The sequence below is a fragment of the Dryas octopetala genome, chromosome 8 (assembly GCF_963921425.1).
Source record: "Dryas octopetala chromosome 8, drDryOcto1.1, whole genome shotgun sequence".
Taxonomy (NCBI): domain Eukaryota; kingdom Viridiplantae; phylum Streptophyta; class Magnoliopsida; order Rosales; family Rosaceae; genus Dryas; species Dryas octopetala.
Genome location: NC_141373.1, coordinates 18,589,578 through 18,604,019, shown reverse-complemented (window position 1 = coordinate 18,604,019; position 14,442 = coordinate 18,589,578). Strand labels below are relative to the sequence as shown.

General features: G+C 34.7%; 1 protein-coding gene across 1 annotated transcript; it reads right to left on the bottom strand.

Moving 5' to 3' along the window:
• Window positions 1–108: 108 nt before the first annotated feature.
• LOC147277771 (carbonic anhydrase, chloroplastic-like) lies at window positions 109–11,794 on the bottom strand. The gene is made up of 7 exons (XM_086254742.1): window positions 11,716–11,794; window positions 11,089–11,149; window positions 4,390–4,533; window positions 1,982–2,030; window positions 1,702–1,818; window positions 1,073–1,126; window positions 109–195 (listed from the first exon to the last, which is right to left on the bottom strand). Exons 2-7 carry the CDS (start codon window positions 11,130–11,132, stop codon window positions 109–111), a joined length of 495 nt encoding a protein of 164 aa, XP_086110868.1. The 5' UTR covers window positions 11,133–11,149; window positions 11,716–11,794.
• Between the last annotated feature and the right edge of the window lie 2,648 nt (window positions 11,795–14,442).

The following is a 14,442-nucleotide window of genomic DNA, read 5'->3' as shown; positions in this document are numbered from 1 at the left end:
CTCAAATAAATTCTCAAAATATTTAGATAAAAAATGATTGTTTAAGATATTTATCTTTCACAAGTTAATTATAACGTTCATTAATTTATATGTATATATAGAGCCTTACTAAGGAACAGAGCCGTCTTCCGGATGAGTCATAAGCCTACTTATCCCACCACAACGACTGTGTCCAATGACCAAAATATTTTCCACCTGTAAAATTTTCTTCTTGTTAGGATTCATATATATATATATATATTCATAAAATTAGAAATAATAATATTTTATCAAGTATATATATATATTAGAAAATTAGGATTAAATACCAAATCCTAATAATTTTTTGGTATAGCATGAAGACCATATAATATTTCAATTGAACTACTAAATTTAAATCTAATTTTTAGATTAGGTCACAAACATGTTGGCCCTTTTAATTTGAGCATTTTCCATTTGACATTTTTGTCCTTTGCCCCACATATGATAGATGTTAATTAAAATTTATAAGGTTTTGACAAAATTGCTCTTGAGGCTTTTATATTATCTTGAAAATTTGTTAATGTAGTCTCAATTTCACATTTAGTTGTGACTGTACGACACTCACAACTTCAAATTTAGTTGTGACTGAACGACAGTCACATCTAAGTTGTGAGACAGTCACAATTAAGTTGGGACTTAATTGAATTTTTTTTAAGAGAAATTATACTATAATATAGTATAAATAGAGGTCAAAACAATACTTTTACTCAAAATAATACATAGTATAGTGGTGTGAGTTGTCTCTTTCAATTTACCAAGACAGTCACAGTTAAGTTGTGACTGAATTGATTTTTATTTTTTTTTAAATACAATATAGTATAAATTAATGTAATATTTGTGATGTAATATTTTTTTTATTTTTTTATTGTAGTGGCATGTGATGTAATATTTGTAAATTCTAATACCTTTTACTTTATTATTTTGTTTGACTTTTCAACTAATAGCTAATCTAAAATGCTATTTAAGTTTGGTACCTAAACTAAAAAGTTATTGAAATTTAGTAGTTAAAATCAATGCACCTTATATATATATAGTTCTTTGTAATGCTCACCCTGAGTGCCGTTATAGCATATTCTATGATTGCTCCAACTCCAGAGTATTTTAGCTGTGAAGCATATAACAAATAATAATACATGACTGTATAATATATATTATGAGGTATTAGTAGGAAATAAATTGTCAAAAATTGATTAGAATAACTAATAGGGTTTTTTTTTTTTTTTTAAAGTCTATTTTAGAAATTAGGCTTTTTTTAAGGTCCACTATAAAAAATCAAATCCCAATAAAATCACATAGAAAAATGCTGCCCATCGCCCAGTTTTTTTTTTTTGGGTCAGGAGAATTGCCTCCAGTTTTTTTTTATAGTTATTGCTGGACAGTAATAATTTTCATTGTACAACAATATCCAAAAAAAGACAACTTATATAAATCATTGTCATTGTACGACAATAACTATTTGAATTGCAAAAAACACTATTAATTGTCATTATGCAACAGTGACAATTTGCTCAGTTTAAAAAAAAAAAAAACATTACATGGATTTTATTTGTATAAAGTGGACCTATTTATCATTCTAACTTTTTAGGTGAGTTTAATTATCATTAAGAGCTATAAAATATACTTTAGAGTAATTTACTTTAACTAATAACTATTAACTTGAAGTTTAAGAGAATAGTAAACCTTGTTAAATGCAGGAACCAAGTTAGCAATATTTCGGAGCATGAAGGCTTCTCCAGGTTGAAAGTTAAGGATATGGGAGGGGCTCACTCGAGAGTCCGAGCATGCAAATACCAGAAACTACATTGGATAATTAATTAGAAACAACGTCAAATTAAATATATCTTAGCCACTCATAGTGAAAAAAGTAGAAATAAAAATAAAATTTGATTAATAATATTATGATCCAAGAGTTATCAGGCTAAATATGAAAGCTAGCTTAGCCTTTAGGCTCATATAGTACCTTAGGGCTTTGTCCTCGGGCAAGTTCATTGAAACACTTTGGATACTTGCTGCAACCAAGGAATAAAATTTCGAGTTTCGAGGAAATTTCGATGGAAATTTCGACGGAAATTTCGATGGAAATTTCGAGAAATTTTAAATTTCAACAAAAATTAGACAGAAACGACGGAAATTGCTATCAAAATATGGAAATTTTGAATGAAACTTTACTATATGTTTATTTAACATATTATCTACTACATTGATAAAAAATATTGAAGAAATCTAATTATATAGTAGGTTTTATGTTATATAAGATAAATATAATGCACGCTGGAGACAAATACTGTTAAATAAAATTAGTATAATTAATAAATAAAATTAGTATATTTTTTATACTCTATAATCTATATACTAAACCTTATATACTTTATAATTTATACTCTATATTATTTATGATATGGTATAAGATATTAGAGTTTAGGCCCTTTAGGGTATTTTTAATTATTTTTTATATATAAATATATTAGAATTTAGAATTTAAAAACAACTAAACGAAACTCCAAACTTTTTTTTTCATTCCAATTGCCCAATTGTCCAAATACCTCAAACCCCAATCAACCCCTTAACTCTTTTTTTTTTTTTTTTTCTTTTATTCCTTTTCCTTCCCGTGAGTCCTTTGACTTCTTTCTTTATTTGTTGTTCACTTTTTCACTTTTCAAATCTTTTTCTTTCTTTTATTTAATCTTATTTTTATTTTTGTTTTATTATTTCTCTATCTAGCTTTAACTAACAAAAACCAAAAGAACCAAATGGGTTTGTTTCTATTACTAGTTTTTCCAACAGTGCAGTAGCAGAGGCTAAAAACAAAATTGGAAACTATGATCTGAATGAGAAGTAATGAAGACCCAGATCAGAAAATGATGTGATTAAAGAGAAACGTTAGCACAAAGATTGAGGCTTGAAGAGATTAATCAAAAGCAATACTAAGCTTTTGAGAGCTTAGCTAAAGAGAGGAGGCAGATAGAATTCTAGCCAATCCCACATTCCCACCTCCTTTTCTCTTTTTATCTCCCGAAAGGGCCAAAACAACAAAGCCCATTTCTTTCTTTTATTTTATACTAACATTACTGTTTGTCATTACATTTATTCCTCCTGGCATCTTCGGTCTTCCCCACTCAGCAACTCTCTTCTTGCATCTGTGATGTATTTTGAAATCAAACTGTATGTTTTGGGTCCTATGGCTGTGACTTCTTCCCTCTCATCTCTCTCCCTGCCCAGTCACATATTTTCCTCCTTCCTTCTTCTCCTCTCCCTCTTCTCCTCCCCGATCTCTTCTCCTTCTCTTGGGCCGTCGAGATCTGGCCGGAGTTGGTTGGGTTTGTGCAATTAAGTGAGCGAAGAGTTGGGCCAGTTGGCTGGGTTTATTTTCGTTTGACTGGATTTGATTGTTTAGTTGTTTGAATTGTTTCATTTTGCCAAAGACAGAGAAGCGGTGAGAGCGAAATTTCGCCGAAATTTCGGCGAAATCTTGGCGAAATCTTGACGAATGCATGTTAAAATTTCGATATCCCTGAAAATCGAAATTTAACTCCTTGGCTGCAACGTCAGGACAAAAAGGAAAATTAATTAAGTAAAAAATGCTTAGCATTTATTATATGGGTCCATTAACGATACGTGACAGATCATATAAACAAAAAATTATTGTGTATTATACTAATTAAACATATTGATCTCTAATAAGAAACTTATGGCCCCCAAATCAAAGAAATGTGTGTTTCGCCTCTCATATTAATTACGTCATACTTTGAATCGTGGGTTATAGACTTATAGAATCAAGTAAATATTGATTTAATAGTATTTCTTTCTATAATATTTAATTACAATAATTATTATAATATAAACTATAAGCATCGCACATATGAATTGCATGTGTAGTATACTAGTATATATGAGAAAAGTTACTGCACTACGATGAAAGTTAATTAAAATAAGGATAAGATAGGGTAGAAAATAGATATGGTACGTAGAATTAAGTGAGATTTAAGGATTGTCCCCAACTTAGATTTTAATGAATTTTAAAATTTATAAAATTTATCAAAATCTAAGAGAATTGAATAAAATTCTTATGTAATTTATTATGTGTAAAAAATACATTTTAAATGCATTGAAATCCTTCACTTAATAAAATTTATAACTTTTTGAAGACATTTAAATTTCATTATAATCCATTGAGGACACTTAGATTTCATTGCTGATTAATTACTACATTAACTTTAGTTTTTAAATTTTATTATTAAACTTGTTTAAGGTTAGAAGATTAGAAGGCTTATATATTACAAATGACAAAAAAAAAAAAAAAGGTTAGAACTTAGAAGGTGTATATTTGTGTTTCCATTATTTTTGATTGACAAAGTGAGTTTTCTTTACTCGAATTTGTTGATCTTGAAGTATGTGAAGCCATCTATTATCCTTCGAACAGCTGGGTCAAAATCAGCAGGACTGGGCCTTTGCAACTCAGTCGTCAGTGTTTCAATTTTGGCAGCAGCCACATCGTCCAGCTCTTCCTTCTCACTGCAAATATGCCAACCATATATATATATGCAAGTTTAATTAAGTAGAAATATATATTTGGGTAAAACTGATTCAATTCTATTCATCTCCATAAGGAGCTATTTATATGTTTACATAGGGCTTTACAGGTTTTACAAGGAAATAAGAATAAACTAGGAAACAAAGTCCTAATTGTACAAGAACTAGTCAACTACACTAATTAGGAAATCTCTTTCCTGATCTCACGCACACGCCAACACTCCCCCTCAAGCTGGAGCATAAATATCACCAAGGTCCAACTTGCTTAGTGTGTGCTGAAATACTCGGCTTGAAACTGCTTTCGTCAAGATATCTGCCAACTGATCTTCTGACTTTACAAACGGACACTGAAGTGTCTTGTTTTCTAATTTCTCTTTGATGAAATGCCTATCCACTTCAACATGTTTAGTTCGATCATGTTGAACTGGATTATGAGCAATATTAATGGCCGCAATATTATCGCAATATAATTTCATGGGTTTTTTAGGCTCAAAACCTAACTCTGTTAGAACATGCTTAATCCATAACAACTCACAAACACCATGTGCCATACCTCTATATTCTGCCTCCGCACTCGATCTTGAAACAACATTTTGTTTCTTACTACGCCAAGTAACAAGGTTACCTCCTACAAAAGTAAAGTAACCTGAAGTGGATCGCCTGTCTGTTTGGGACCCAGCCCAATCTGCATCTGTATACCCAATTACATCCAGATGTCCTTGCTTCGAATACATTAACCCTTTACCAGGAGTTGATTTCAAATATCTCAAGATGCGATTCACTGCATCTCTATGAATTTCGCTTGGGGAGTGCATAAATTGGCTTACAACACTCACAGCATATGCAATGTCCGGTCTCGTATGTGCCAAATAAATTAACCTCCCAACTAGGCGCTGGTATTGCTCCTTGTTAGTTGGTTTATGATCAGTACACTCACCAAGCTTGTGATTTTCCTCCATAGGTGTATTAACAGGTTTACACCCCAGCATCCCTGTTTCAGTTAATAAATCCATAACATATTTTCGTTGAGATAAGAAGATACCTTGCTGTGATCTAGATACTTCTATCCCAAGAAAATACTTAAGTGTACCAAGATCTTTCATCTCAAACTCCTTAGATAAGTACTCTTGCAGTGCTTTTCTTTCGTCAGGATCATCACCTGTTACGATCATATCATCAACATATACTATCAGAGCTGTAATTTTATTTTTCCTATGCTTCAAGAACAAAGTATGATCAAAATTACTTTGTTTATATCCGAATGCCCTCATAGACTTTGTCAATCGCCCAAACCATGCTCTAGGTGACTGCTTCAGACCGTACAAAGACTTCTTTGATTTGCACACATAGTGTTTCGATTCAGAACTCATGTTACATCCAGGTGGAGGATCCATATAAACTTCTTCTTCTAAGTCACCATGTAAAAAAGCATTTTTTACATCGAATTGATGTAATGGCCAATCCAAGTTCGCAGCAAGTGATATCAGGATTCGTACAGTATTGATTTTTGCTACTGGCGCAAACGTCTCCTGATAATCCACTCCATGTCTCTGAGTATACCCTTTTGCCACCAATCGAGCTTTGTACCGTTCGATTGATCCATCCGCCTTTAATTTAATTGTATAAATCCATCTACAACCCACAGTTCGTTTGCCACTTGGGAGAGGAACAAGTTCCCATGTGGAATTCTTTTGAAGAGCTTGCATCTCATCATTCATCGCTTGTTTCCAGTTTGGATCCATCAGAGCCTCTTCTACACTGCTTGGTGTAGACAAAGAATCTAGTTGTTTGATCAACATGGCATGTGGTGCTGATAATCTGTGAGTGGAAACATGGTTGTTAATCGGGTACTTTATTTTAGCTTTGGGATCTGCTTCGTATTGAATCTTCGGGACACCACGATTCTTACGAATAGGTAATTGGTATGGTTGTAGATGTACCTCATTAGATGGATCATCTGAAAACAAATCAGTTAAATATAAATCTTCAACATCAATGGTCTGGGATGTTACCTGGGTTGTAGTTTCAGAAGACACCTCGGAGGATAATTGGTTAAATGGTACAGAAGCTTCAAAAACGGGCATCAATACATCATTCTTCTCCCCCTGACCGGGTGACGGGGTTGTTGGTGAGGAGACCAACGACGACCGGTCATTAAGACTTTCGTGCGCAGTTTCTGAAGTGGTACCTGACGAGCCGATTAGTGCATCCTCAACCGGCGAATGACATAACGACTCCAAAGTAACAAATCCTTCCGAGTCGAATTGATCATCAATAGTATCCGAACTCGCCTGTGCCTGAACTCCCCCAGAAAAATACATTTCTTCTTCTCGAAAAACCACATCCATAGTGATGTAGAGCTTCTGAGTAGGTGGATGATAGCAACGGTACCCTTTTTGATGTTGGGCATAGCCAATAAACACACACTTGAGTGCTCGAGGCTCCAACTTGTTGCGCTGATGTGTATAAAGGTGAACAAAAGTTACACACCCAAAGACTCGTGGCTCCAAATTGGGAGTGGAATGAAGAGCACAAAACTGACGAAGGGCTTGTAATGGCGTTTGGAAGTTCAAGACACTGGAGGGAACCCGATTAATAAGATAAGCAGCAGAACACACTGCTTCTCCCCAAAAAAAACGAGGCATTTGAGCATCAAACAATGAAGCTCGAACCACTTCTAACAAATGACGATTTTTTCGCTCTGCTACCCCATTTTGCTGAGGGGTATATGGACATGTTCGCTGATGTTCAATCCCATGAGCTTCTAAAAATTGACAAAGATCATGATTCACAAATTCACCCCCATTATCAGAACGAAGGATCTTAATTTTTGCATGAAATTGAGTGTCTACCATCTTGTAAAATTGTTGAAATGTGCTACACACCTCCCCTTTGGTTTTTAAGAGAGAAATCCAAGTCATACGTGTGCAATCATCAATAAATGTAACAAACCAACGAGCACCAGAAGGAGTAGAAATTGGGGCAGGACCCCAAACATCAGAATGAACAATCGCAAATGGCACCGTACTTTTATTCATACTCAAAGGGAAGGAAACTCTATGGCTTTTTGCCAGTTCACAGACATCACACTTAAAATTAAAATCTGAAAGTTTACTAAACCATGAAGGAAACAACTTTTTAAGATATCCAAAGGAGGCATGACCCAATCGTCTATGCCACAACCAAATAAAATTCTGATTTTTCTCGGTCGCATCTCCACTAGTCTTGAAGGCTTGAGAAATCCGGGTCTCACCACTCGGTGCCAAATCCAGATAATACAGCTTGCCCCTCCTAGTACCATAACCAATTATCTTCCTTGTGAGGATGTCCTGAAAAATACAACAATTTGGCCAAAACGTTACAGTACAAGAAAGAGCATGAGTAATTTGCGCAATAGATAGCAAATTAAAATCCAAGGATGTCACAACAAGTACTGAATCTAGGTGTAACGAATCTGTAAGGGATAAAGAACCCTCTCCAACAACATGAGAGGAACTACCGTTTGCATTAGATACTACTGACTGTGAAGATGGAGACAAAGATGTGATTTTATTCGAATCACATGTCATATGATCAGAGGCGCCTGAATCAATAATCCAAACATCACTGGTGGGTGAGGTGGAAGAAACATTCAGTGCATAACCAGTTGTACCTGATGTAGCCACAGCCGCAGATGCAGAAGCATGTTCATTCCATTTGTTGCCACTTACAGGGGGGATTTCTGGAGTAGCAGAGGCTTGGAGTGCCTTATGACCACTTCTTTTATTCTTAGAGTGATCCCACCAAGATGGAAAGCCAACTAATTCATAACAATGTTCACGAGTATGCTTCGAACCACCACAATGAGTGCACTTGAAAACTGGTTTCACCCCTTGGGTTGAGGAACTCCCGTGAGATGAAGGTGGTCCCTTAGAACGTTGTGCCACCATGACAGTAGCATCAAGAGAGGCGGTAGCACCAGTAAAATTGGCGCGTTGTTGTGCATCACGACGAACATAAGCAAAACTTTGGTCGAGATCCAGCTTAGGTTCCTTGCGGAGGATTTCACTACGGACTTGATCAAATTCGGGATCCAGTCCAGAAAGAAAAATATGAACTCGAAGACGGTCGAGTTTTTTCTGGTATGCATCAGTGTCAGCAGCGCACACCATAGATGGGGGGTCGCGATGATCCAGTTCCTGAAAAAGACTCTGAAGCATGCTATAATATTTGGAAACAGGTTGGGCATTCTGTTTGAGGGTGAATGCCTTCCTGTTCAATTCATAAACTTGAGATTCGTCGGATCCATCATAAAATACTTTCTTGACAGCAGCCCAAATCTCCCTGGCAGTGCGAAGACGAATAAAGCGGCCCATCAACTCAGGGGACATAGAGTCAATTAACCAACCTTTGACCCGTAGATTTTCAGTGGTCCACGCATCAAAAGTAGGAGCAGATTCGGCTGGCATAGCAATAGATCCAGTAAGATAGCCCAACTTTCCACGGGTAGCAATTCGAATTTCCATGAGTTGAGACCAGAGTGCATAATTGGTCTCATTGAGAATAACTCCTGTAGGCAACGCAGAATTATCATTCTGGATGGTGACAATCTGTGGAACCGACAGAGTTAGAGATTGTGCAGGGGGGAGAATAATGGAAGACTCAGGTGTTGTCATCGCAGCGGAAATTGATGGTGTGGACGTATGAAATCAATATATATGTGGGAGATGAATAAAAAAAACTAATGAACTCAATATAGGTTTGAATTCAATTAGAGGGTTTGGGAAAAACAAGAAACCACCAGATCGGTGGCTCTGATACCAAGTAGAAATATATATTTGGGTAAAACTGATTCAATTCTATTCATCTCCATAAGGAGCTATTTATATGTTTACATAGGGCTTTACAGGTTTTACAAGGAAATAAGAATAAACTAGGAAACAAAGTCCTAATTGTACAAGAACTAGTCAACTACACAAATTAGGAAATCTCTTTCCTGATCTCACGCACACGCCAACAAATTATACCATTTATTACTTCAACAATATTCCATGCAACAAATTAATTCTTTCACCAAATTTTAATTCCCTGTACCCTATTATATGGACAATGAGAAGGACTTGCCACCTTCTATCCCCTCCTCCCCTTCTCTCTTTATCTCTCTCATTCTCTCAATCTCTATCTCTCTCTCTCTCTCTTAATTTTTTTTTCTTTATTGGGATAACACATATCCCTATAACAGAGACAAATAAGTTATTTTCTATAGACAATACTTGGATCACACCAAGGGTGACCTCCATATATACCCCACCCCCCCAAAAATGTAGCCACATCGTCCAGCTACTGCAAATCTGCCAACCATATATATATGCAAGTTTAATTGTACCATTTATTACTTCAACAATATTCCATGCAACAAATTAATTCTTTCACCAAAGTTTAATTTCCCTGTACTCCTATACAATACTTGGGTCACAACAGGGGTAACCTCCATATTTATCCCACCCCCACAAAAATGTTTGTTCGGCAGTACAGACTCAGGATCAAAACCGTTCATTTTTTAGATAACCTATTAAAGATTATATCTGCAAAAAACCAATTAAATTGAAAATTGTAACTGTAATCAAATAAATAAAATAAATAGACAAGTTATATTTAAAGAGTGGTTTATTGACCAAACCGTCCATTTATTCAAGGAAAACTTAGAGTCCAGTTCATTTTACAAGTCTTTCTTAAATTAAGACTGGTGGTGATTTAGGGTTTTTAATGAAGTCCTTTTATTTTTCTTCTTTGACGGCTTTATGTTAGGTTTTAACTTCGGGATTTTGGGAATTAAGACCGGTAGTGATTTAGGGTTTTTAATCAAGTTCTTTTATTTTTTCTCTTTGACGGCTTTATGTTAGGTCTTAACTCCGGAATTTTGGGTAGACCCAAAATTCCGGAGTTAAAACCTAACATGTACCCTCTACAAAGTCTACTCTACACCCTAGGAGGGGAAATACTCTTTAAATCGGGGAAAATACCCTTCAATCATGAGAAATATCCTTCAAATCGGGAAAATACTTTATTATGAATTAAAATGAGTTTCTTTTGAATTAAAATGATATTCTTATAAATTAAAAGGACTTTATTATGAATTTTAAAAAAATTCTTATAAATTAAAGAATTTTATTATGAATTAAAAAGATTTTCTTATAAATTTTAAAACACACCCTATCTTCATCTAAAAATTGTTTTTTTAAAGGACTCAAGCCTAATTATCTCAAATTTGTTCGAGAATAGTTATATAACCAAACGAGATTAAGTTGATTTTTTTGCAGAGATGATCGATTTTCATAATATAGGTGATTTAAAAAATAAACGGTTTTGATTCTGAGACTGCACTACCAAACAAGCATTTTTGGGAGTGGGGTGATCTGCAAGTACCCCAGGGGTGACCCAAGCATATATTGTCCCTGTTATATTCAATAAACTTTGGCCGATGATCGAGCTTGTATATTAATACAAGAAAATAAGACGGCTTAGTCTCAAGATTATGCATGGAATGAGTACGGAAACCTGAGGAGCTTCTGCAGTCGTTGAATGGCCATCTGGCTAGCCATATTGTGCTATTTTCTTTCTGCAAATTTAAAAAAAAAAAAAAACACGCATTAATAACTTACAAGAAAACACTATTTAATATCATATACGTAATTCAGTAATTGTGTAAAAATTTGTTCATTTTAGCATTAATTAGCTAGTTTTTATTTTAAATCAAATGAAAGAATTTTTCATTTGTTAAGTACTTAATTAAATTATTAAACTGGCTTAAGCATTAGAAAAATAAAATAAAAAATAAAATAAAACCCCTATATATACCATCCATGCTTACATATAATTTCTTCCAAATTAGGTAATTTGTCTTCCCCCTCAAAATTAGAACATGCAAATTTCTCAATCAAATTAAGAAGAACAAGTGAAGTTTACATGCATGAGCTCTGTATTCACTAACAATACCTTTGAAATGCATGAGATGCAGTTTATAAAGCCAAGGTATATGCAATAATATTATATCTTGTGACTAAAAACATAGTAATGTGGCATTTAAATATTGCTTGAAATACATTGCCTAAAGATATTAGCAAATAGCACATAGTTTCACACACACACACACACACACACATATATATAGATATTTAAACTAACCTTAGGTTTTTGAAGAATCTTGTCTATGAATTGAAGGAGAATTCGCTGCCTAATTGCTATACAAGTAACAACAAGGCATGCACATCGATATCTTTTCAGCAAGGGGTGGAGCCACTATTTATAGGCCAAGGCTAAGAATTCAATGGACACGTTTCCTCTTTGAATTATTGTAGCACGATAAAAGTACTTGGACCACATTTAAGCCGTGACATGGTAAAATACAAACAAGTCCAACTCCTACCATCCTACATCTTTGAAAATTAATTTTGTATCTACTAGCTAATAATTTGTTCACTAGGTATATTTTATGTTCCCATATATACATGTGCAAGTAGTGTCGATCACCCAATGTGTAAATTAATAAACATGACAACCTGTGTTAACGAGTTGTACGTGTTTGGGTTTCATCATTTCGATCATTTTTGTTTTGAAAGTTAATTAACAGTTACTTAATGTTTTGGCTAAAAAATAAGCCTATTACTAACACGTACTTAACTTATGTAATTAATCGATCATGACTTGATAACCTAATTTATTTATTAATTGTTTTGTATTCAAGTTAACTCACATATTTTATTAGGGTTGGGTCGGTTCTTCGAAAAACTGAAGAACCGACGTCATCGAATTGAAAAAGAGGCCGTCCGAAATATTGTCCAAAGAGTCGATGTTAGTGCGCCTATCAAACCGAAGGTGGCGGTGTGGTTTGGAAATCACAAACCGTTGGTTTACCGATACCGAACCGACGACTTCTTCTTCTTCTCTGGTTTCTCTTCTTCACTGGTTTCTCCTCATGAGCATCCCACAGCCACTAGGAACCACCACCCACCACCACCACCATCCCGAAGGTGGACGGTGAGCTCAAGCTTGGCAGCGGCAAAGCTCCGGGGAGTGGGTGCGACGGGTGGGGCTTGGGTGTGGGTGAGGTGAGCTGCGCGCAGTGGTGAGTCGCAGGCGAAGCTCCAGGGCTGAGTGGTCGAACCAGCACCATGCAGAGGCTGAAGCTGGAGTTGTAGCAGGTGACTGGGCGTTGGAGTTGGAGTTGCAGCAGGTGACTGGAGTTGGAGTTGCAAAGAGAGAAGGTGAAGTCCCAGCCACTGAAACCGACCAAACCGACTGACAACTACCGAAGCCGACCTTGTCTATAGCTGTGGCAGTTCCGAAGTAGGCCATATCGCCAGTGGTTGATTGATGGACGGTTTGTGGGTTTCGGTTCAGTTACCGAACCGAACCCAGCCCCATATTTTATGAGCTAAAATTTTAAAACTAAGGTTTTCTTATTTTTCTAAATCAAATCGATCTATCTTGCACGTAGTCATACATTTATTATAAAATAAAAACTTATTTAGCTGAGATATTAGCATAATAAAAACTAAGGAAAATTCTTATAATTAATTTTTGTTAAATAGTGTTTGTCGTGTCTACATTGAGTTATTCGAACTTATATTAATTTGACATGTTTATTATTTGTATTAATAGATCGTGTCGTATATATGAGTTCCTTTCATTCATGATCTATCCAAAATTCCAAATCTATCAATTTCGTATTGGTTTCAGTCTTTGTTGAAAGTTTTACTAGCTAGATTATGACATATATAATATAAAAACTTTACCTCTTTACCTCTTTATTTCTCTAATTCCTTTTTATTTCATCAGTAAAAGATATAAGTTACAGACCTGTAAAACTTTCCTCCTAGGATTTTAAAAACTAAATTGTAAAGAAAAAAAAAATGTAGCTAGGGAGTAAAGAAGACTGATTCTTTAACCAATTATTTTATTTTACCATATTTCCTCCTTAAAAGTGTAATTTTTTTTATATTAAAATACCTCGTTTTATTTTGTTTGAAGAAGGATATTTAATTTAGACATATTTAAGTTTTGGTGAAGCTTTGACAGCAACTGTATTGGCTCCCCTTTATAATAGTAGAGATTGTAGATTCTTTAAATAGATATTTAATGCATTTATCTGAAATTGTAGACTCAATTATTTTGTGACTTCCCAAAAGGAGTTAACTCCTCTTAGTATTAATACTTTTCTATCAAGTATCAACAGTTCATTAATGGAAGTCTTACATAAGCTACGAAAGTTTTTTTTATTACAAATATATATAAATATAACATAACATTATTTGAATGTTTTTATGCATGAGTACGCAAAAAAGGATTGTAATTTTAATATCATATATATGTGCATGTAATGGAAATTAAAGTACTTTTGCACAATAATCATGAGAATATATAGAGTGGTTCACCACGATATATTAGATTGATCGGGCTACGTCTATTTGGGTCTTTAGGTTTCACTATAAACAAAGAGTGATTACAACGTACAAGAGAGTATGAGATCATGAGCTCTAGAGAGTGATGAATGAGTGAACTAGGTCTAAACAATAGCGGATCATTTTCTATGTGTCTGAGGGTCCTATTTATAAAAATAGGAGGCTCTCGATCTCCTACAATTACTCTAAGTGTGAGACTTTAGAACTAACTATGGCCCAATACAATAGATTGGTCCAATATGACACAAACATATACACAAACAAGGTTTAAAATATAGGGGATCTTATTCTATATGGGTGATGATCCTATTTATAAAGAGAGTTGTTATTTGCACACCTTTTTTTTTTGCACACCATTTTTTTTTTCTCCTACATACCCTCCATCCTCTTCTAAAATTTAAAAACTCTCTTAACACACCCCTCTAATTACCCTAATGCCCCTATTTTATTC

What these genes read in the sequence shown, in the direction of transcription:
- LOC147277771 (XM_086254742.1), bottom strand. Translation starts at nt 11,132, where the DNA reads ATGGCTAGCCAGATGGCCATTCAACGACTGCAGAAGCTCCTCAG. An exon ending in CCCGAGGACAAAGCCCTAAG is followed by an intron (nt 1,819 to 1,981) that starts GTACTATATGAG and finishes TATCCAATGTAG; the next exon opens with TTTCTGGTATTTGCATGCTC. An exon ending in TGGTTCCTGCATTTAACAAG is followed by an intron (nt 1,127 to 1,701) that starts GTTTACTATTCT and finishes TATGCTTCACAG; the next exon opens with CTAAAATACTCTGGAGTTGG.